Source organism: Schistocerca cancellata, chromosome 7, assembly GCF_023864275.1.
Source record: "Schistocerca cancellata isolate TAMUIC-IGC-003103 chromosome 7, iqSchCanc2.1, whole genome shotgun sequence".
NCBI lineage: Eukaryota > Metazoa > Arthropoda > Insecta > Orthoptera > Acrididae > Schistocerca > Schistocerca cancellata.
In genome coordinates this window covers 119,440,862-119,464,751 of record NC_064632.1, presented here as the reverse complement: position 1 = coordinate 119,464,751, position 23,890 = coordinate 119,440,862, and the positions used below count along the sequence as shown (strand labels likewise).

At 39.7% G+C, this 23,890-nt stretch overlaps 1 protein-coding gene across 1 annotated transcript in view; it reads left to right on the top strand.

Annotated features, from left to right (window-relative positions):
- LOC126092560 (muscle-specific protein 300 kDa) overlaps positions 1-23,890 on the top strand; it is a 651,560-nt gene that overhangs the window by 255,786 nt on the left and 371,884 nt on the right. The window contains exons 31-34 of the mRNA XM_049908233.1: positions 8,608-8,967; positions 18,642-18,923; positions 20,152-21,573; positions 21,934-23,433. Coding sequence (XP_049764190.1) covers positions 8,608-8,967; positions 18,642-18,923; positions 20,152-21,573; positions 21,934-23,433 — 3,564 coding nt within the window. The remainder of the gene's footprint in view (positions 1-8,607; positions 8,968-18,641; positions 18,924-20,151; positions 21,574-21,933; positions 23,434-23,890) is intronic.

Below are 23,890 nucleotides of genomic sequence, written 5' to 3'. Positions count from 1 at the left end.
GTGAGCTTCCCAGGAGAAATTTTAGTTCCTCGTATTCTACCTTAATTTTTTCCTTTTTCTCAAAATTGGAGCAATAGCAAAGTTTTTGTTTGTTTGCCTACTTTCATAGTATCCACTTGTGATGGGTTTTGCTACTTTATTCTCTGTTTTCTTCATTATGTGTGACTGGAACTGTATATTTTAATATAAGTGCTGGAACAAAGCCCAGTTACAGTTTCTGTGAAATTTTTTGTTTTGCCCAGCTATTTTGAAAATCTCACATGCATCATCTGGGACAACACTAAGCCATAAATCATAACCTGTCATAGACCCATTCTTTGACATAATAACAGAGCTTGATCTGGTTATTCTTATCATTTAAAGTTTGTGGAGTCATTAACTATTTCGTCTAGGCTTAGTCAGAAGTTTTGTTCCACTTAATGTCTTTCACATTTGGCCAAATGTTACGTGTGTGAAGGAGAATGTGATATCAAACCACGGTTTGAGTTTGAACTCCAGTTTACCTTTCCAAAAGTGTCTGGTTGAGTCATTTCTGAGGTTGGAAAAATCGAAGGGCAAAACACCTGCCATAGATCCATGCCTACTGTAGCATTATAGGACTCATACAAGTTCTCAGGTTGCTAAATAGTTGAATTTTTTTTAGATTGTCCAATGATTATACTGTGTAATGTTATACAATTGCCTGTAGTAGTTGTTTGTTTAATGGATATGTGATCCAATTACTCAAACAAATGTGATTGAGTAATATTACTATTATTTTGTTGTTATTGTTATTCTTGCGTCAGAAATATCATTTTATACAGTTAAATATTACAGTAAAGCACAAAATGTATATTACTATGCTTTTCACCAATACTTTACAACGCTGATGGTGTACTACATTGCCTGAAATAGTTCGTCTTCAGTCCAAGATGCAGAATAAGTTAACTATTGGAGCATACATGTCATGGTTTGCTGTTTGTCGTACTTGCACTTGGTGTTATCAAAAGTGATGTAGCACCATCATTATTGTGGCTTTTGATGTAGCACCATCATTATTGTGGCCTTGAACCTGTCCACTCCTATTCTGTCTGATCCAGTTTTCATTGGAGCATTCCATAACTTTCATCTGTCCTTGTGTGTTGAGAAACTTGTGTTTCCACAACTGTATTTTTTTTTCCATTCCGGGTGATCTGGTAATTTTTGTGATGTTCACAGGAGCCTTTCTTAAAGTCTAGTCAATGAACTGAAGGCACATGCCTACCTTTAGTGAACAAAGTACTTACATTAAGAGAATGGGACATGAACAGAACAGGTTCATCACTGCGATTATCTTGAATGGAGAGTTATCAACAGATGCAGAAGTAACTCCAAGCATGCCCAGGGAAAGTGTGTTGGAATCTTTACTGTGCATGTTGCATATTAATGACATGGCAACCAATGTTAATAGTAATCCCTGAGTTTTCTAATACAATGGAGTTATCTGCAACTGGTAAAAAGCTCCCCAAAACATCACTAAGATCATAAGATTTCAAAGCAGTGGAAAGATTGGCAGCTTGCTATAAATGTTCAGAAATATAAAATTATGCATGTAACAAAATGGGAAAACATTGTATCATATGACTACAATATAAGTGATACATATTAGGAATCAGTCAATTCATACAATACCAGGATATAAAAAATTGTGAGAAATGTGAACTGGAATGATTACGTAGGCTCAGTCAAAGGTAAATCAGATGGCAGATTAAAGTTCATTCATAGGATATTGGTTAATGGAATCAATTTGTAAGGGAGATTTCCCCATAAACAATTTGTGATACATACTATAACATAGTTCAAGTTTGGGAGACCCACACCAAATAAACAAACACTGTATATTGAAGTATACATTCAAGGGCAACAGAATGGTCACAAATTTGTGTGATCCTTGGGTTAGCTGTGCAACTTTAAAATATGTGACAAAGCTGACGATGCAATTGATGATCCCGCCAAATGTGAGGTGCACAGTGTTATCTGCTTTTTAAATGCATAAAAAGTTTGACTCATCGAAATTTATAGAGAGATAACTGAGGTTTATGGTAATGTGATGACTGGAGGATCAATTCAGTAGTGGTGTATCACCTTTAATGACGGATGAAAAAATGTTCATGATGAAGATCACTCGGGAGGTGCACGGTGTTATGTGCTTTATAAATGCATAAAAAGTTTGTCTCATCGAAATTTATAGAGTGATAACAGAGGTTTATGGTAATGTGATGACTGGAGGATCAGTTCGGTAGTGGTGTATCATCTTTAATGACGGATGAAAAAATGTTCATGATGAAGGTGACAGTGGTGACTGAAGGACTCAAAGCAAGGACTGAAACAAATATTGAAGAAGATAGGCATTTCACAATTAGTGAACTGCAGTGACCTGTTGTCAGATGCTTTAACAATTTAACTGTGTCATTAAAAAACAAGCGATGTGGAATGCTAACTAGTAGAGTCATCCTCCTTCATGACAATACACATTCACATGCAGCAGGAATGACACAGAACTTGCTTCGCCAATTTGAGTGGAAAATGTTTCAGCATCTGCCATACAGTCTTGACTTAGCCCCAAGTGATTATCACTTATTCCCCAAATTGAAAGATTTTTTTGAGTGGACAGTGCTATGGAAGTGATCACGAACTTAAGAAGCCATTAATCAGTGGTTCAACAACTTGGCAGCAACAGAATATGCAGAAGGCATAAGAAAGCTAGTAAAACGGTATGACAAGTGCCTAAAGCTAAACAGTGACTATGTAGAAAAGTAGCTTGGGTATCAAATTGTATGTGGAATACACTTATGTTTGATTATATCAAATAAAAATTTATGTAGAAAAAATGTTCTTTAGTTTATGAATGACCATCATACATTGTACAGTGGGAAGTATACTGTGCCATGCACTTCACAGTGGTTTGCATAGTATGGGTATGGATTTAGATCAGGGCTTAACAACTGGCTGGTTTTGAGCGCGAGTACTCGCGTCTGCTCAGGCACGTGCTCGCGAGCAGGTGCAAGGTCGCGGAGTAGGGAGAGAGGGGAAATGCGTGCGCACTTAGGAATAGGACCGCAGCGTGCCTATTGAATTCGCGCCGACTGTGTAACGTTAAAAGTACTACGATCAGCTCTAACAGTCATTTCGCTGGTTAAGAATCGTGTCATGTCACCGTTGTGTAACCCCAACCATGCTTTCGCAGATCAACCCCCATTGGGAGGAATTGTATCTGTTTACAGAAAAAGATGGTGTTGCAGAATGTTTAGTATGTCACAAAACGCTGAATTCTTTTAGGAAATTTAATTTGCAGCGACATTATATGTCGTACCACGCGAAAGACTATGGAAGTGGAAAATGTGATGGACCAGATCATGCACAGGAAGTTACTAAACTTAAAAGGAAGCTATCTGAAGAAGATCTGGATGACGAAGAAAAATCAACTGAGGCAGCTCTCAGAGTGAGCTACAAAATTGCTTTGTTTTTAGCAAAATCCCTGCGCCCCTTCACTGATGGCGATTTAATAAAAGATGTTTGGTAGTTGCAGCGGAACATTTGTGTCCATCTCAAGTTGAACAGTTTTGGATTGTGCCATTATCTGACATGATCATTATGTGTCGCATACAGGACATGGCAGACGACGTCCAGAGCCAGCTTGCAAATATCTATAAAGATTTTATGGTGTATTCTCTAGCTCTGGATGAAAGTGTTGATATCACTGGAACAGCGCGGCTTTCCATATTTATTAGAGGTGTTAATAGAGATCTTCAGCTGAGGAAGGAGGTCCTCGATGTAGTAGCCATGAAGAATGCTACAACTGGAGGTGATATTTTAAGTAGTGTTGAAGAAAGTGTTGAAAATATAGGATTGACGTGGAGTTCTTTAGTTTCAGTGTCTACAGATGGTGCACCAGCCATGACAGGGAAAAAATTAGGTTTCGTTGTGCTGTTGAAGGAGAAAATGCAAAAACTGACCGTGCCGAATGAAATAAGGGGCGTTCAGTGTGTGATCCACCAGGAAAACTTATGTGCAAAGAGTATCACTGTAAAAAATGTGATGAGTGTTGTTATTCGTACAACCAGTTATATAAGGAAGCATGGGCTACAACACAGACAATTTAAAAGCTTTCTTGAGGATGTAGAAACCCAGTATGGTAGCCTGCCTTATTACAGCGAGATCCGCTGGCTTAGTCATGGCGAATTATTAAATCGAATTTTTGCCTATTAGATGAGATAAATATGTTCATGGAAATAAATAACATGTGTGTTCCTGAATTGAAAGAGCCTTCATGGAAATGTGATCTCACATTCTTAGCAGATTTAACTAGCCATCTGAATGCTTTGAACATTTCACTACAAGGTAAAGATCTGCTAATAACTCATTTCATAGATCGAATACGAGCTTTTAAAATGAAATTGACACTTTGGGTGAGTCAGCTGGAAACAGGAAATCTAGCTGATTTTCCTAAATTATCATCCATGCAAGATGTTCACAAAGACTGTGAACGTTATTCACATAGTTTAGTTGCCCTTAAGGAAGAATTTGATCAACGCTTTCAAGATCTGACAGCACTAGACAGTGATTCTGATCTGTTCTCCTCTTCATATTCAGCGAATATTGAAGAGATTCGTCCTGAGCTGCAACTAGAAATTATTGACCTGCAGTGTGACAGTGAATACAGAGACAAATTTCAGAACAAGAAAAACATTTTGGAATTTTACAGACACTTCCCTCAGGATAGATTTCCTCATTTGCACAAACTGGCGGCTACAATAATATCAATGTTCGGTTCCATGTATGTTTGTGAATAACTGTTCTCTGCCATGAAATGTAACAAGATGCGCCTGAGAAACGCATTGTTTGATCGAAATTTAAACTGCACGCTGCGCCTACCATGCACAAGAACAATTACTCCGAACATAGACGCAATTGTAAAGGGCAAAAAGTACAAGATAACAGAGAATCCCACACTTCAGTGACACCTTTTATTGTGTAACAGTTCACAAATTAATACGAATGTAGAGGCATACACTAAGCTAATAAAATTATGTGGCATGTGTACATTCTCCTTTATTTGTTTCATTTGTCACAGTAATAATTCGTGAGTGATATCCCTGCAGGTGGCCGCAGATTTACATTGACTGGCGGCAGCTGTTGTGTGCCCCACATGACTCTCCCCACTCTCCGTTGTGGCCCGGTAGTGGTGGTAGCGTGCTCGCGCTGCTCCGTGCTCGCACCTTGCTGCTCACAGCTTGCTCCGCGAGCACGTATGTTGTGAAGCCCTGATTTAGATGAAACATATTCTGCTATTGATGATATATGGTTTGTGGGGTGCTCAACTAAATGGTTACCAGCGTTATACAAATGCCCAGTCTATTCACTGTGGTGATGCATAGTGGCATGGAAGCAGTGAGGTCACTGGAGGATGTTAGCACCACATCTACACACACACAAACAAGTCATCTAATTCCTGTAAATTCTAGGGAGGGGGAAATGAGCTCTAATACCACATTCAGTGACATCCCAGATACACTACTGGCCATTAAAATTGCTACACCAAGAAGAAATGCAGATGATAAACGGGTATTCATTAGACATATATATTATACTAGAACTGTCATGTGATTACATTTTCACGCAATTTGGGTGCATAAATCCTGAGAAATCAGTACCCAGAACAACCACCTCTCGCCGTAATAACGGCATTGATACGCCTGTGCATTGAGTCAAACAGAGCTTGGATGGCGTGTACAGGTACAGCTGCCCATGCAGCTTCAACACGATACCACAGTTCAAGAGTAGTGACTGGCGTATTGTGACGAGCCAGTTGCTCGGCCACCATTGACCAGACATTTTCAATTGGTGAGAGATCTGGAGAATGTGCTGGCCAGGGCAGCAGTCAAACATTTTCTGTATCCAGAAAGGCCCGTACAGGACCTGCAACATGCAGTCGTTCATTATCCTGCTGAAATGTAGGGTTTCACAGGGATCGAATGAAGGGTAGAGCCACGGGTCGTAACACATTTGAAATGTAACGTCCACTGTTCAAAGTGGACAAGTGGTGACCGAGACGTGTAACCAATGGCACCACATACCATCCCGCCGGGTGATACGCCAGTATGGTGATGACGAATACACGCTTCCAATGTGTGTTCACCACTGTGTCCCGAAACACGGATGCGACCATCATGATGCTGTAAACAGAACCTGTTTTCATCTGAAAAAGTGATGTTTTGCCATTTGTGCACCCAGGATCGTTATTGAGTACACCATCGCAGGTGCTCCTGTCTGTGATGCAGCGTCAAGGGTAACTGCAGCCGTGGTCTCTGAGCTGATAGTCCATGCTGCTGCAAACATCATCAAACTGTTCGTGCAGATGCTTGTTGTCTTGCAAACGTCCCCATCTGTTGACTCAGGGATCAAGACGTGGCTGCATGATCCGTTACAGCCATGCGGATAAGATGCCTGTCATCACGACTGCTAGTGATACGAAGCCGTTGGGATCCAGCACGGCGTTCCGTATTACCCTCCTGAACTCACCGATTCCATATTCTGCTAACAGTCTTTGGATCTCGACCAACGCTAGCAGCAATGTCGCGATACAATAAACCGCTATCGTGATAGGCTACAATCCAACCTTTATCAAAGTTGGAAACGTGATGGTACGCATTTCTCCTCCTTACACGAGGCATCACAACAACGTTTCACTAGGCAATGCCGGTCAACTGCTGTTTGTGTATGAGAAATCGGTTGGAAACTTTCCTCATGTCAGCGCGTTGTAGGTGTTGCCACCAGTGCCAACCTTGTGTGAATGCTCTGAAAAGCTAATCATTTGCGTATCACAGCATCTTCTTCTTGTCCGTTAAATTTTGTGTCTGTAGCACGTCATCTTCGTGGTGTAGCAATTTTAATGGCCAGTAGTGTATGCTCGAAAGGGTTCAGATCTGGCCAGTTGGGGATCCAGCACATAAACTCGCTAGTGTTCTTCAAATAACTCCATCACATTCCTGGCCTTGTGACATGGTGCATTATCTTGTTGAAAAATGCCACTGCAATTGGGAAATATGGTTGTCATGAAAGGGTGTATGTAGTCTGCCACCAGTTTACAATACTCCTTGGCTGTCATGGTGCCTTGCATTACTTATACTTGACCCATGGATGCCGATGTGAATGTTCCCCAGACTGTCTCCGCCTGCAGTATAGGTGCCAAGTAGCTGTTCCCCTGGAAGATGACCAATTCGCACCCTCCCATTGGCAAGATGAAGAAGGTGTCGAGAATGTCTGGTGCTGATGGTTATATGCCCATTTCACTCGTAGTTGCCGATGTCATTGTGTTAACATTGGCACATGCATTGGTCATCAGCTGCGGAGGCCCCTCGTTTGGAGTGTTTGGTGCACAATATGTTCAGACACACTTGTATGCTGCCCAGCATTAAAGTCTGTTGTTAGTTCCACCAGAGTTCGCTGCCTGTCCTGTTTTACCAATCTGCCTAGCCTACGAGCTCTGACATCTGTAATGAGGGTTGGCCGCCCAGTCACATGATGTCTGGACATGGTTTAACCTTCGTTTTGTCACATACTCACTACAGTGCTCCTTGAACACCCGACAAGTCGTGCAGTTTCCGAAATGCTCATGCCAAGCCTCTCAGCCATCACCATCTGCCATCGGTCAAACTCAGATAGATCACATGTCTTCCCTATATTACATACAGACAGCACACTCACTGATACTACATGCACTGTGCGTGTTTCTGACTGGCAGTCATTCCTTGCCAGGTGATGATGCTATTGCCTGGATGGATTTACATTAGTAGTAGGTCGGTGGTCATAATTGTCTGGCTGATCAGTGTACATATAATGTGGCACTTGTGTGGACTGTTTAAGTCTTGTATCAGTTTCTCTCCGGCCAGTGGGAATGTTTTCTATGTTGACAGTGATTACTGTAAACTGTGGCCCTGAAAAAGCCTCAGATATCAGTGTTCATTGTGGCAGACATGCAAAATATTTCAGCAGCATTCAGAGTCATCCTCGCACCTGCCCAGATAGCTACACACACATTAGCACGCTTCCTCCAGGTTTCAGGATAGTTAGCCTGATTTCGTATCAAAGCCACACAGTGGATTAACAGCAACGGCTGGTGGACCAGCCAGCCTGTATGTGGTTTTTCAGCATTTCACACATCCACTTGGGTGAATACCAGGCTGGTACCCACACCCTGCCTCAGATAGACATTATGTAAACATTTAGAAAACATTCTTACACTTTAACATGGGATTCACTGTAGACAGAAGCAGAAGAAGAAGAAAAAGAAGGAACAGAAGCAATATAAGTTTTATTAAGTGAGCATTTCTGTCCTTTCAACAAATTTACTGAAGACAATTCTCTGTTTATTGTCAAAATATTGTGTACCTTGGCCACAACAGTTTAGTTGTTCATCAGAGAGATTCCATGTATCAGTCTGTTATATAAGTCAATAGGTAATACTGTCCAAAAGGAAAAAATTGAAAATTCATTCATAGCTGTAAATCCATTTTATTACTGTTAAGTATTCTGGTTCAGTTATATCTCAGTGATAAATTTTATCTAATTGTATTACTTTGACTGCAGGAATTGTCAGAACGTCTTCAGCAAAAGCGAGGCGTGCTTGAGCAGTGGTCAGATTTGATAAGCTGGGCAAATGAGGCAGGTGAGCAGCTCAGTCATATACAGTTCCAGCTAGAGAGTGAAGTAAGTAGTGGAAAAAAGCGTGGTTCAGCAGAGAAGATCGAACAGCTAGCAACTGAACTTGAACCACTGCATTCCAAAATTAAATACTGGGCACAACAAGCACAAGAACTGGACTTAAAAACTCAACAAAGTGGGACTATAGTGCAAGGCCCATCAGCAGAAAAGCATGTTGCTGCACTAAGAGAGCAGCTGGAGCTCATTGAGAGACAACTTGAAGATGCTCGAAATTCAATGCGGCAGGTGAGTTATTGTTTTTTACTTTCATTGCCCTATCTTTTTTTTTTTTTTTTTTTTTTTTTTTTTTTTTTTTTTTTTTTTTTTTTTTTTTTTTTTTTTTTTAAAAAGTAATTGCTACTAGTGACCTTCATTGTTACATGAGGAAATAATAGTGGTAATCTGTGCACTTCCTTTAATACCTTTCCAGACATTTAATTGGCCAAATCATTGTTTTCATGATGTTTAACCTTTACTCCCATGATAAAATCTTATTTAATAATATTAAATAAACAAGACTGCAAGTGTCAAAAGTACTAAGTTGACTTATTAATCTTTATTTTAAAAAATATGTTCTCCCATACACAAATATTTTATTACAACATAGCAGATAATCCTTTACTCCCACAGATCTACAGCTAATGTTATTGAAAAGTTACAGTGTCACTGGGACCAACACTTTTAACAGTTATTATATGCAAAGGTCATAATTACAATTCAGTTGAATTCCTCCTTTTGCCTTCTTGTAAAGACCACTACCAAAAATTGTACTTTTGCTGCTACTGTCATTTCCCAGCTTTCATGTTCAACTCATAAATGGTGTGCAAGGAGTAGGTCTGTTGGTGTGTCTCTGTAAGACGTCAGATAGTCATTTCGCAAGACATGTTTGGGTAGGAGTAATAAATTGCCTGACTTCTCATTTTATACATTCTGGGAAAATTTCTCTATGACCAACAATACCTCCCTTGCAGTGTCTGCCACCCAAGTTGATTGAGTATCTCCATCATGTTTACGTGCTTCCTAAATGAACCAGTGATGAAACATATTGATCCTCTTTGGATCTTCTCTGTTTCTTCTGTTAATCCTAACTGCTAAATTTCCCAGATTTATGAGCATTATGTAAGAATTAATTAAGAAAGGGTTTTTTAAGGTACCTCTTTTGTTGATGGATTACATTTCCACACGATTCTTCCAATTAATCTCTCTCTGGCACCTAGTTTTTCTACAACCAGTTTTATTGACTACTGCTTCACAGTAAATTTATTCCCCCATGAAGTTTGTTGTAAATAATCCCGGCATTTAAGAAGAAGCAATGATGTACACTATTACAATACCAGAAGAAAAAATGACTTTTATTACTCCACATTAAGGTTGTCTTTAGCACAAAAGAGGGTGCAGAATGTTGGAACAAAAATTTGTGATCACTTACTGAGTGATATAAAATGTCTGACAGACAACAAAGTAAAATTTGAAGGGAAAAAAACCTGAAATGGTTTCCCTGTGACATCATCTATGATGTGGAAGAATTTCTGTTATTATAATGTGTAAAAGGTGATGGGCTGGAATCACTCAAAAAAACAACACCAACTTGTAAATGGTCCACATGTAGCCATATTTACAAAATAATTTGTGATGTGAATATAAAATTGCTCATTACACATCATTAAAATTTTTCATACAAATGATCCATAGAACATGAAGCTAACCAGGGTTGCCTTTCCTTTGTTGAATGATTTTAGTTGATTTTCTATTCTGTGATCACTTACCGTAACATCTAATGATGGAAAATTCAGGAAGGAATAACAAATAAAGATAGATTGATACTCACCACTTAGAGGAGGTGTTGAGCTGCAAGGCACATTTAAAAGTGCCCAGATGTGACAGTGACCGTGTGTGTGTGGGAATGTGTTTGTGGAAGGGGGGGATATACACTCCTGGAAATGGAAAAAAGAACACATTGACACCTGTGTGTCAGACCCACCATACTTGCTCTGGACACTGCGAGAGGGCTGTACAAGCAATGATCACACGCACGGCACAGCGGACACACCAGGAACCGCGGTGTTGGCCGTCGAATGGCGCTAGCTGCGTAGCATTTGTGCACCGCCGCCGTCAGTGTCAGCCAGTTTGCCGTGGCATACGGAGCTCCATCGCAGTCTTTAACACTGGTAGCATGCCGCGACAGCGTGGACGTGAACCGTATGTGCAGTTGACGGACTTTGAGCGAGGGTGTATAGTGGGCATGCGGGAGGCCGGGTGGACGTACCACCGAATTGCTCAACACGTGGGGCGTGAGGTCTCCACAGTACATCGATGTTGTCACCAGTGGTCGGCGGAAGGTGCACGTGCCCGTCGACCTGGGACCGGACCGCAGCGACGCGCGGATGCACGCCAAGACCGTAGGATCCTACGCAGTGCCGTAGGGGACCGCACCGCCACTTCCCAGCAAATTAGGGACACTGTTGCTCCTGGGGTATCGGCGAGGACCATTCGCAACCGTCTCCATGAAGCTGGGCTACGGTCCCGCACACCGTTAGGCCGTCTTCCGCTCACGCCCCAACATCGTGCAGCCCGCCTCCAGTGGTGTCGCGACAGGCTCGAATGGAGGGACGAATGGAGACGTGTCGTCTTCAGCGATGAGAGTCGCTTCTGCCTTGGTGCCAATGATGGTCGTATGCGTGTTTGGCGCCGTGCAGGTGAGCGCCACAATCAGGACTGCATACGACCGAGGCACACAGGGCCAACACCTGGCATCATGGTGTGGGGAGCGATCTCCTACACTGGCCGTACACCACTGGTGATCGTCGAGGGGACACTGAATAGTGCACGGTACATCCAAACCGTCATCGAACCCATCGTTCTACCATTCCTAGACCGGCAAGGGAACTTGCTGTTCCAACAGGACAATGCACGTCCGCATGTATCCCGTGCCACCCAACGTGCTCTAGAAGGTGTAAGTCAACTACCCTGGCCAGCAAGATCTCCGGATCTGTCCCCCATTGAGCATGTTTGGGACTGGATGAAGCGTTGTCTCACGCGGTCTGCACGTCCAGCACGAACGCTGGTCCAACTGAGGCGCCAGGTGGAAATGGCATGGCAAGCCGTTCCACAGGACTACATCCAGCATCTCTACGATCGTCTCCATGGGAGAATAGCAGCCTGCATTGCTGCGAAAGGTGGATATACACTGTACTAGTGCCGACATTGTGCATGCTCTGTTGCCTATGTCTATGTGCCTGTGGTTCTGTCAGTGTGATCATGTGATATATCTGACCCCAGGAATGTGTCAATATAGTTTCTCCTTCCTGGGACAATGAATTCACGGTGTTCTTATTTCAATTTCCAGGAGTGTATATATATTTTTTTTCCTACGTGGAATGTTTCCCTCTATTATAACTATATATATATATATATTTAATTACATAGCTTATTAAACAGTCTACTTTAAAATGTGCCTGTCTGCTGCTACACGCATCCTCTTTGTGGCAAGTAACAAGCATTCTTAACTTGTGTTGTTATCTCAGTATCTGTCATTTTCACATTTGTTTGATTGAAACAGAGAATCGTATTACTATCTCTCTCAGTGAAACAATTTCAGAGGGCAGAATTCAGTATTTCCTCTTTCTCTGTTTATCTTCCATTCGGGCAACAATTTGATGACTGAGTGACTGTTGTTTTTGTTGTTGTGGTTTTCAGTCCAGAGATTGGTTTGATGCAGCTTCTTCATCTCCAAGTACCTACTGCAACCTACATCCTTCTGAATGTGCTTAGTGTATTCATCTCTTGGTCTCCCTTTACAATTTTTACCCTCCACGCTGCTCTCCAGCACTAAATTGGTGATCCCTTCATGCCTCAGAACATGTCCTACCAACCAATCCCTTCTTCTAGTCAAGTTGTGCCACAAATTCCTCTTCTCCCCAACTATATTCAGTACCTCCTCATTAGTTACATGATCTACCCATCTAATCTTCAGTATTCTTCTGTAGCACCACATTTCAAAAGCTTCTATTCTCTTCTTATCTAAACTATTTATTGTCCATGTTTCACTTCCATACATGGCTACACTCCATACAAAGACTTCCAGAAAAGACTTCCTTACACTTAAATCTATACTTGATGTTAACAAACGTCTTCAGAAAAGCTTTCCTTGCCATTGCTAGTCTACATTTTATATCACCATCATCAGTTATTTTGCTCCCCAAATAGCAAAACTCATCTACTACCTTAAGTGTCTCATTTCCTAACCTAATTCCCTCAGCATCACCTGATTAAATTTCACTACATTCTGTTATCCTCATTTTGCTTTTGTTGATGTTCATCTTATATCCTCATTTGCTGTCTCTGACAAAATTACAATGTCATCGGCAAACCTCAAAGTTTTTATTTCTTCTTCGTGGATTTTAATTTCCACTCCAACTTTTTCTTTTGTTTCCTTTACTGCTTGCTCAATATATAGATTGAGTAACATATGGGATAGGCTACAATGCTGTCTCACTCCCTTCCCAACCACTGCTTCCCTCTTATGCCCCTCGACTCTTATAACTGCCATCTGGTTTCTGTACATATTGTAAATAGCTTTTTGCTCCCTGTATTTGTCCCCTGCCACCTTCAGAATTTGAAAGAGAGTATTCCAGTCAACATTTTCAAAAGCTTTCTCCAAGTCTACAGGTGCTAGAAATGTAGGTTTGCCTTTGCTTAATCTATCTTCTAAGATAAGTTGTAGGGTCAGTATTGCCTCATGTGTTCCAACATTTCTATGGAATCCAAACTGATCGTTCGCAAGGTCGGCTGCTACCAGTTTTTCCATTCATCTGTAAAGAATTCTTGTTAATATTTTGGAGCTGTGACTTATTAAACTGATAGTTAGGTAATTTTCACATATGTCAACACCTGCTTTCTTTGGGATTGGAATTATTATATTCTTCTTGAAGTCTGAGGGAATTTAGCCTGTCTCATACATCTTGTTAACCAGATGGTAGAGTTTTGTCAAGGCTGGCTCTCCCAAGGCTATCAGTAGTTCTAATGGTATGCAGTCTACTCCTGGGGCCTTGTTTCTACTTAGGTCTTTCAGTGCTCTGTCAAACTCTTCATGCAGTATCATATCTCCCATTTCATCTTCATCTACATCCTCTTGCATTTCCATAATATTGTCCTCAAGAACATTGTTGCCCTTGTATAGACACTCTATATACTCCTTCCACCTTTCAGCTTTCCCTTCTTTACTTAGAACTGGTTCTCCATCTGAGCTCTTGATATTCATACAGGTGGTTCTCTTTTCTCCAAAGGTCTCTTTAATTTTCCTGTAGGCAGTATCTCTCTCACCCCTAGTGATATATGCCTCTACGTCCTTACATTTATCCTCTAGGCATCCCTGCTTAGTGATTTTGCATTCCTGTTGAACTCGTTTTTGAGACGTTTGTATTCCTTTTTGCCTGCTTCATTTACTGCATTTTTATATTTTCATCTTTCATCGATTAAATTCAATATTTCTTCTGTTACCCAAGGATTTCTGCTAGCCCTCGTCTTTTTACCTACTTGATCCTCTGCTGCCTTCACTATTTCATCTCTCAAAGCTACCCATTCTTCTTCTATTGTATTTCTTTCCCCCATTCTTGTCAATCATTCCCTAATGCTCTATCTGACACTCTCTACAACCTTTGGTTCTTTCAGTTTATCCAGGCCCCATCTTCTTAAATTCCCAACTTTTTGCAGTTTCTTCAGTTTTAATCTACAGTTCATAACCAATAGATTGCTGTCAGAGTCCACATCTGCCCCTGGGAATGTCTTACAATTTAGAACCTGGTTCCTAAATCTCTGTCTTACCATTCCATTATATAATCTATCTGAAGCCTTCCAGTGTCTCCAGGCCTCTTCCATGTATACAACCTTCTTTCAAGATTCTTGAACCATGTGTGAGCTGTGATTAAGTTATGCTTTGTGCAAAATTCTACCAAGTGGCTTCCTCTTTCATTCCTTACCCCCATTTCATATTCACCTACTACTTTTCCTTCTCTTTCTTTTCCTACTATCGAATTCCAGTCCCCCATGACTATTAAATTTTCGTCTCCCTTCACTATCTGAATAATTTCTTTTATCTCATCATACACTTTTTCAATCTCTTCGTCAACTGCGGAGCTAGTTTGCATATAAACTTCTACTACTGTGGTCGGCGTGGGCTTCGTGTCTATCTTGGCCACAATAATGTGTTACTATGCTGTTCATAGTAGCTTACTCGCACTCCTATTTTTTTATTCATTATTAAACCTACTCCTGCATTACCTCTATTTGATTTTGTATTTATAACCCTGTATTCACCTGACCAGAAGTCTTGTTCCTCCTGCCACTGAACCTTGCTAATTCCCACTATAACAAGGCTTAACCTATCCATTTCCCTTTTTAAATTTTCTAACCTACCTGCCCGATTAAGGGATCTGGCATTCCGTGCCCCAATCTGCAGAACACCTGTTTTATTTCTCCTGATAACAACGTCCTCCTGAGTAGTCCCTGCCCAGAGATCTGAATGGGGGACTATTTTACCTCCGGAATATTTTAATCAACAGGACTCCATCTTCATTTAACCATACTGTAAAGCTGCATGCCCTTGGAAAAAATTACGGCTGTAGTTTCCCCTTGCTTTCAGCTGTTCACAGTTCCAGCACATAGTGCTCAGAGCCAAGTTCCAGCACAGCAAGGCCATTTTGGTTAACGTTACAAGGACAGATCGGTCAATCATCAAGACTGTTGCCCCTGCAACTACTGAAAAGGCTGCCGTCCCTCTTCAGGAACCACATGTTTGTCTTGCCTCTCAGCAGATTCCCCTCCATTGTGGTTGCACCTATGATATGGCTATCTGTATTGCTAAAGCACAAATGCCACCCCACTAACAGCAAGGTCCATGGTTCATTGGTACACAAATGTGAGATTTGGTTGTCTGAAGTTCTGATGACAAATAGAAATTTGACTGGCCAAACAACTTTCTGTGTGATAACTCGATGTTCATATTATCTTAAACTATGATTAATAAGGTTTAAAAATGCAGCCATAGCCAATTCTTGCTTTCTCTTGCTATTACAGCTGCTAAATGTCTAACATTTTTCAGAGTCAAAAGATTGACATTACAGCCTTTCCATCCAAACACTGTAATCCTACGGACAGCGCCAACACACAAGCAATCTCACACATGAACAACTAATGAGAAGTAATTTGAATGGTAGAGATTTGTACTGCCTGAAAGCTCTCTCTTGGATTATTTACATGTTACAATTTGAACATTTGAGCATTACGTCCATCATTCAGCAACCATCTATTTGTTGACTTGAATAGACATGTGAACTGCTGATGTTTCTGAGTGACTATATAGGTGATTTTTGTGTGTTTACTTACTTTACTGAACCAGGACGCAAAATTTTACTTTCTGGTTCATTAACACTTCTTGCATCGCCCCCTTTTGCACAGTTTAACTTCATTCAGCTTTAGTTTCTCAACAAGGCTTCAACTTGATTTACATTTGTGATGAAGCTCTCTTTTCTTTCATAGCAACTTTCTAACACAGCTGTTGAATCATGACAAATCTTTCCTATTACTCACCATGCTGCTCAGCACATTCATGACTAAAATGCAGGATGCAGCATTTTTAAAATGTATACATTAATGTTCAACAATTTCAGCCTCAGAGACGAATGTTTGATGTTGACTGTACATGTAAAATACTATCTGTTTCTCGTTACAGTTGCTAAGCCTAAATATTTTTGTACATTTCTTAACATTCCTTTTCACAGTTGTAGTAATTGATGCTTAATAGCCTTTGTGGTCACTGTTTCTCTTCCTCGTGACAACTGAAATGAATAACTGAGACTTTTCCTCACTTGGATAACTAGGAACACACAAGTCAGTTGTCTACCTTTTTTTCCAAAATAATGTAGAACTATCATGTTTGACAGTTTCTTCACCCAGATTATTTCATGTTCAAAATCCATAATAAACCTTGTATGGATGCTAGAGCTTTTATGCCACCACTATTGGCATGTAGCTTATGAGAAGATTTCATTGCTATTCACGTCTTGTTTTACGCTATTTTCTACTCTTCATACTGTGTTGGCATTATTATTGTTACTCAATTAAAGTAAATCTGAGGTAACACCATGGTGTTTTCTTTCTGTCCTGAAAGCATGAATGCTCCCTTTCTACTTTATATGAATTAGTCTCCTCTTTCTCAGTGTAGCATGTAATTGATCATAGGAACTGTAATATAGTACCTTTAACTAGAAAAACTCACAAGTGCATGTTTCATGTACTCTGCTACCCAAGTTGCCATTTTGCCTTTGTAGTACATGCCTGACCTATTAAGAGGAGCCCTAAAATGCTTTTCCCAATCCGAGATTGTCACATAATCATCTGAGCCTCTGGTTTAAGCCTTCCACTTAGCTGCCCTGCAATTGATGCTGGGAAATGAAACCGCAGATTGCGAGTCATGCCTTCATCTCATACCTTCACAAATTTAGTAGCTCACAATGTTCACTTAGAGTCATCTCTGTATATGTTCCTTTATAGAAATTCTGTTTGACGCTTGCTAACTAATCGCAGTGCACTGTCCCAAAGATGTATGAACAGCCAGCCTTCTGCTGCTTTCCTTTATGGCTTTGTTTGGTCACTTGGTATAGGACATCAGCAGTCATCACCTGTTTGGGTGAAGTTGAATTTAAAAACTGTGCGCCACAAAACTGACAATTGCCATGCAATAATCAGAAATTTGTCGCAGTTAGAAAAGTATACGCATTGAGCCTACAATTATAACTAGAACCAAAGAATTAAGCACTTGACCTGTGATTGGCAACACTTTAGCCCTGAAAAACACTCACAAATATATTTGCAGAATATATTTGAGCCCATGAAATTCTTCTTTCTAGCTGTGCAGTATAACTATTTAAACTTTGAAAGTAGTATGTTATTGTTCTTGTCCCTGAACTAGTGAACTGGTTGTAAGTATTCCCTGAGGTTGTTTACTAAACAAACAGGAAACCAGAGACAGAAATGTCATGTTAATTTATGGTATGTAGTGAGAGAATAAAGGGGATAATTAACATCCGGTGACTGCTTAGTTAGAAACATTGTCAGAGCCTTAAAGTCAAGCAAAACAAGTGAGGAGTGAAGGAATAAAATAGCAAACAGATTAGGTGGAAAAGATATTGTAACATACATTGTGTGCATTGAGTCCAGAACTTGGTTGTAGGCAGGTGCCTGTCATCCTGATAAAATATGGATAGTCCATTACTTTTAGTTTAGAAAGAAAAGACCTCAAATTACAATGTGTACAGGTATTTTTATGAAATACACTCAACAGCTGATTTTTAGTATTTCTTGGAGAACATTTTTCTCTCTTTTTATCATCTTTTTGTAATGACACAGTCATGTTAATCCTGATAGAGAAGAGAAAAAAAGAGGATAAAGGTAGTGAAAGGAAGAGAGTAGATGTAATTTATGATGTTAGGTGTGCAACTGAACTAACGATTCAACGTTGGCTCTTCCATATGTGCGCTTGTCGGTCCTTCTGTGTTGTTGGAGTGATTCTTTAATTATTATTAAATACTTTCCTTACTTTTCATGTTATTGTAGGTGTAAAAATATTTATCTTCACTGTTGATTGTGTCTTAATAAGTAGGAGTAACAATGTAACTAGAAGACTTAATCTTAATGAAATAAAATTATATATGAATATGAAAGCAAAAAACTGTATAAAATGGACATGTTTATGTGTATGTTAAACATGACTTATCTATCTGTCATAGGTTTTCACATCATATTCTGACATTAGATACCTGTCCAACATGCTACTCTACTTACTTGTATGATAAATGTACTTGAATTCCTTATATTCAGCTTTTTATAAGAGTAGCTCTCTTTACTGCAACCGCTGTTTGTAGGTGGAGGAACGATGGTTGCAGTTCCAGCGCATGCAGCAAGAAGTATCCCAGGCATTGTTAGCATCACAGGAAAAGATACAGGAAGTGGCACTAGCCTGCCAGACTCCATCAAGACTAGCTGCAGCTGCACACACTTTTTCTGCGCTATTGGAAGAGCACAGGTTGCGCCAGTCTGTTCGCCAGAAACTAGCAGAGCAGGGACGAGCCCTTATGGAGGCAGACGTATCAGGTGCTGCCACTGTACAGAATATATTGACTTCAGTTGACACAAACTTCGAGAAGGTAAAGACATATTTGATTTTTTTTTATTAGAACAAGTTCTGCTTCATATATTTGGTTAATACTGTTTAGAACTTATGTAACAAGAAATTAGTTTCAATTATTGGCTGTAAATATGATGAAATTGGAATTACGGGAAAACAGGGAATCTCGTACCTGTTGATGAAAATAAAAATTAAGTGATTGTAATGCAAAAGTTCCATTAAGTATGATTACAGCACATAGCACATTGAGTTCCTTTAGAAAATATGAAAAAATCTTAGATTCATGTTAAGTCAAAAGTAGTAGAGTGTTTACAAAATACATGCAGTAGCTCTGCCTAGCACAGGAACAAAATCATCAGAACCAACACTCAAGACCACATTTGAGAATGACTAAAGAAAAACAATGTATGGTATACTGTTACAGCCCTTTTTATGAGAATAGAATAATGGCAGGACACATGGTATTAGCAAATATGTTCATGGGAAGGTGGTTGTTTGCTCGATAAACAGGACAAAGCATGGTGGACTCCACCTCAGAGGTTGTGCAGGTACTGGATTTTTCTTATGTCACTGTGACAAAGATCTGCCAAGTTACCTTGATCTGGGAAAACCACTGCTGCTACTAGATTCAGCTGCTCTGGGCAACAGCATGTTGCCCCACATGTTAACCACTGCTCACTGAATGTCACAGGACAGAGTTTTTCAGGGAGAAGAGTGATACAAGCCACTGGTTGGGTTTTTGTATTCAGTTGTCCATGTGGCTATATATCTATCGAAGACCATGGGTTTCCTTTCTTGAACTATTAACTTTTGGGAAAAAAATTTTAAATGGGTGATATGTTCTATTTATTGGTTTTAAATTTGTGTTAGTCCTAATTATCCTACAGTTCTAGAAAAATGTAACATATGATTCCAAAAAGCTTAATGTTCTGTTTTCATAATCTGCTAAACATAATAAACAAACTTTTTCTGCTGGATTTGAAGCAAGTGGTAACCACAGTTGGAGTGTAGGAGAAAACTTAATAATTGCAAATAAAATTTTATGTCTGTAATATTAAACTTCTATTTTTATTACAATTTTACATTGCAAATGTTGTGAACCTCTGTTTGATGTATGCTGTCAGTTCTAGCACTCATAGTGCCTTAACATGGAGCCATCTCAAATGACTTAAACCTAAACATAATACTTTTTATCACTGCTGAAAAAACATGAGTAGTATTCATTTCATCTTGGTTTTTTCTTTCAGGTAACTGAAATGCTGAAGGAACAAAAAGCTCTATTCACTGAAATGGACATTACATGGAAGCACTTTGGTGATGCAGCTGAAAAAGTGAAGAGTGGAATTTCGGAAGCACAGGCACTATGTGGAACAATACAGGAGGCCCCTGCTGACATTACCCAAGCAGCTCTCGTCCATGAGAAGGCCAAGAAGGCACTGGACATCCTTAAGAAAGCTAAGATTTCTGTGGATACAATGGACAGTAAAGCACAGATATTAATGAGGCAAGCAGAAAATCTCCCTGAATTTGACACAACAGGGCTTCAAAAAGAACTGAGTGCTCTGCATTCTCAGTGGCAAGAAGCTTATGATGCTGCAATGAAGAGAGTCCAGGATCTGGAAACGCAGTTGATTATCTGGAAACAGATTGAAGACAGCAAGAATGAAGTTCTACATTGGCTTAGTGAAACAAGCGAAGCACTTTCCAGTGCATGTGAAAATCTGTCTGACAGTGAGAGTGGTCAAGCAAGACTAAATCGCTACAAAGATGAACTACCTACTTACTACAATTTGAAAGGCAGCATTGTTGCCAAGACATCTCAGCTTGTGAAACTGAATGATGGGAAGCCAATATCTACACTTGAATCACTAGTGAAACTGCTAGAAGAAGAATTTTCTGATGTGAAAAACATTGCTGATAAACTTGAAGACATTGCTTGCAAATTTTTAGAGCAAGAGAAGGATGTTCGTGCAGAGATTAAAAAGGCTAGTGATAACATTACAAGGATCAGAGAAGCGATTATAAAATGTGATGACCTCACAGGAGAAAACTCAAAGATACTTGAAAGGCTCCAAAAATGTCAGACTTTGAAGAAAGAACTGTCCACTTTTAGCAAAGATCTTGAAAAACTTGATAATAAAATTGATGAAATGAAAGTAAGCTATCCTTCTTTTGCAGATTCAAGTCTTCCTAAGGAATTAAGTGGTTTGCAAAAAAGATATGATGGTGTTTCTTCACACACTAACAAAATAGAAACAACACTGCTGACATTTTTAAAGAAGCACCATACAGAACGTTTTGCAGCTCTGCAGCGTGTTGTGGCAACTCACCGTGAGAAGCTTGGATGGTGTGCTCCTGAGGCTGGTAGTGATCGCTATAATTTAGAAGTGAAAGCTGCCTCACTTCGTGATGTGGAAGCTGGTTTAATTGACTGTGACAACAAGAAAGAAGAACTAGACCAGTCACTTCAGCTTTTGGAGAAGGTGGAAACGCCGCAGCGTATTTCGGAGATGAAAGAAGAATGTCAGCAACTTGTTGATGATGTTAATTCCCTTAAAGAACACTATTCAACTATTAAGCAACTCCTTGAGTACAACATTGACCTTTGGCAGAAATATGAACTTATGTCAGAAAATGTAGCCTCTTGGCTCAGGGAAACCGAGGGCAAGGTGTGTATTTTTGAACAGCTTAGTATTTAAAGTTTAAAACTTTTGAATATAAAAATTAGTATGGATGTATGCAATTAATGCTGATTATATTAAGTAGATCACTCATCATAATTGTTGACTTGTCGCAAGAATTTTTGCAGTAGTAACAGGTTACAGTAAATATATACCTGTGAAAAAATCTTCATACATATAAAAGAGACATGACAGAATTTTTTCCAGAGTTTTGTTTCCTTATTACATCTCATTTTTATTATTAGAGATTAAATGTATTTGCTGATTGCATTTTTTATATTCTAAGAGAGCTTTGTTCTTATAATTAATTGTAAACTTGTATATTATATGTGTGTTTGATCTTTTCAGGTGAGAAATGAAACAGTGAATCAGCTGAACCTGTCTACCATTGTAGATAAAATTGCAGAGATGAAAGCATTCCAAAAGCAGGTTCAAACATTTGAATCAGAAATTAGAAATATTACAGGTGTTGCAGATGAAATAACAAAAGAGAATCCCGAGTCACGAGTGGGGCAGTATGTCAGCCATCTGACAGCAAGATATAAAGCTGTTCTTAAATTTGCAAATAATTACATTGAGCGTTTGGAGGCACTCAATACCAATAGAGATCTATATCAGGCCTCTGTTAAAGATGTGGAGAAGTGGTTGGGTGATGCTGACAAAAAACTGAAATCGTATGAAGAAATATTTTCAGCTCCAGCAAAACCAATGCAGGTATACCAGGCAAAATTAGAAGAGCTGAAATCTTTTGCTGAAGAGAGAGAAAGGGGACAAGTCCTTCTGAATAAGGCAGTGGAAACTGGAGAAGCATTATTCTCTGGGGTAACTCCTGAAAACAGAGAAATAATACGTACAGAACTGAGAGTGTTGAGAGATGCTTCAGAGACATTAATTGATAAAGCAAATGAGATACAAAAGCGTATTGAAGGAATCATGATGCACAGATCATCATTTGATGACAGTTACACACAAGTGTGCAAATGGATTAAGGAATCTGAGGCAAAACTTGGCAGCAAACTAGAATTAAAACCTACTCTTAAGGAAAAGAAGCTCGCTATGCACAGTTACCGTTCCCTGGCCCCAGATGTTGCAACACATAAGACTATTATGAACCAACTCCAGGAAAAAATTGTGAACCTATCTGATTCAGAAGCAACAGCTAAATTCAATGATATTCTTACCTCCTATGAGAGATTAGCAAAAACATTGGAGGATCGAATTAGTGATTCTGAGAAGCATGTTACTGATCATGAAACATATCTGCAGATGTTAGAAAAATGTCGTGACTGGCTCAGCTCTTTGTCTGCCGAGGCTGCAGCTGTTTGTGATGATACATCTGTAGAGAAGGATGGTGCTGATGCCAGGCTTGCCATAATTGAAGATATCCTTCAACAGAAACCTGAAGGTGACCAGCTGATTGATAGCTGTTATAAACAACTGCAGATTGTTTTGAAAGGAACTGATATATCTGGTCACCCAGCCTTGCTAAAGGAATTCGAGGAACAGAAAACAGCCTGGGAATCATTCCTTGCTAATTGTGTTAACTCACAGAATAAACTACGTCAGTTGTGCTGTAAATGGACAGAATTCGAGGAAGTTGTAGATGGTCTTACGAATTGGATAAAACAGAAAGAGTTGCAAGTGAAAGACCAAAGTCTTCGTAGTACCCAGGAAGCTAAGCAGGCACATCTTGATAAACTGAGATCTCTTGAGGAGGAGATAACAGCAAAGGGAGATGAGTTCTCCAATGCTAGTGAGCAGAGCCAGTCTATAGAAGGGGAGTCAGAGCTTTCCGTAAAAGTATCTCGACTTCTCACACGTTACCAAGCTCTGAAGAATGCCACAAAAGTAAGTGTGCATATTTTTGTATTATTTTTGTTTTCTTGTAAATTGTGTAGAAATTGTTTGTGTTGGCCTTTAAATAGATTACAGGCAATCCTATCATTGGTAATATTTTGTGATATTGGGAAATTTATCTCTTAACTTGGATGAGGGAATGCAATGAAAAGAGTTGATGGTATGTTTCAACTTCAAAATTGTGAATATCCTTTCTCGGCTTATTATGTTAGTCTCAGAACTGCATTGAGCTTTTTCTCACTTATTCTGTTCATCATTTGAGAAAATTAGTGCAAAATGAGTGTGTGTGTATGTTTGCTTTTTCTGCCCTCAGTTTTAGTTACTGTTTAGGAATGAGACTTCTTAACAGATAAATATTATTAATGGACAGAGACTCAGACCCAGAGCCTTGCCTTTCATAAACATTGATTGTATTGTTTTTTGAGCTATCCTAACAAAACTCATGACT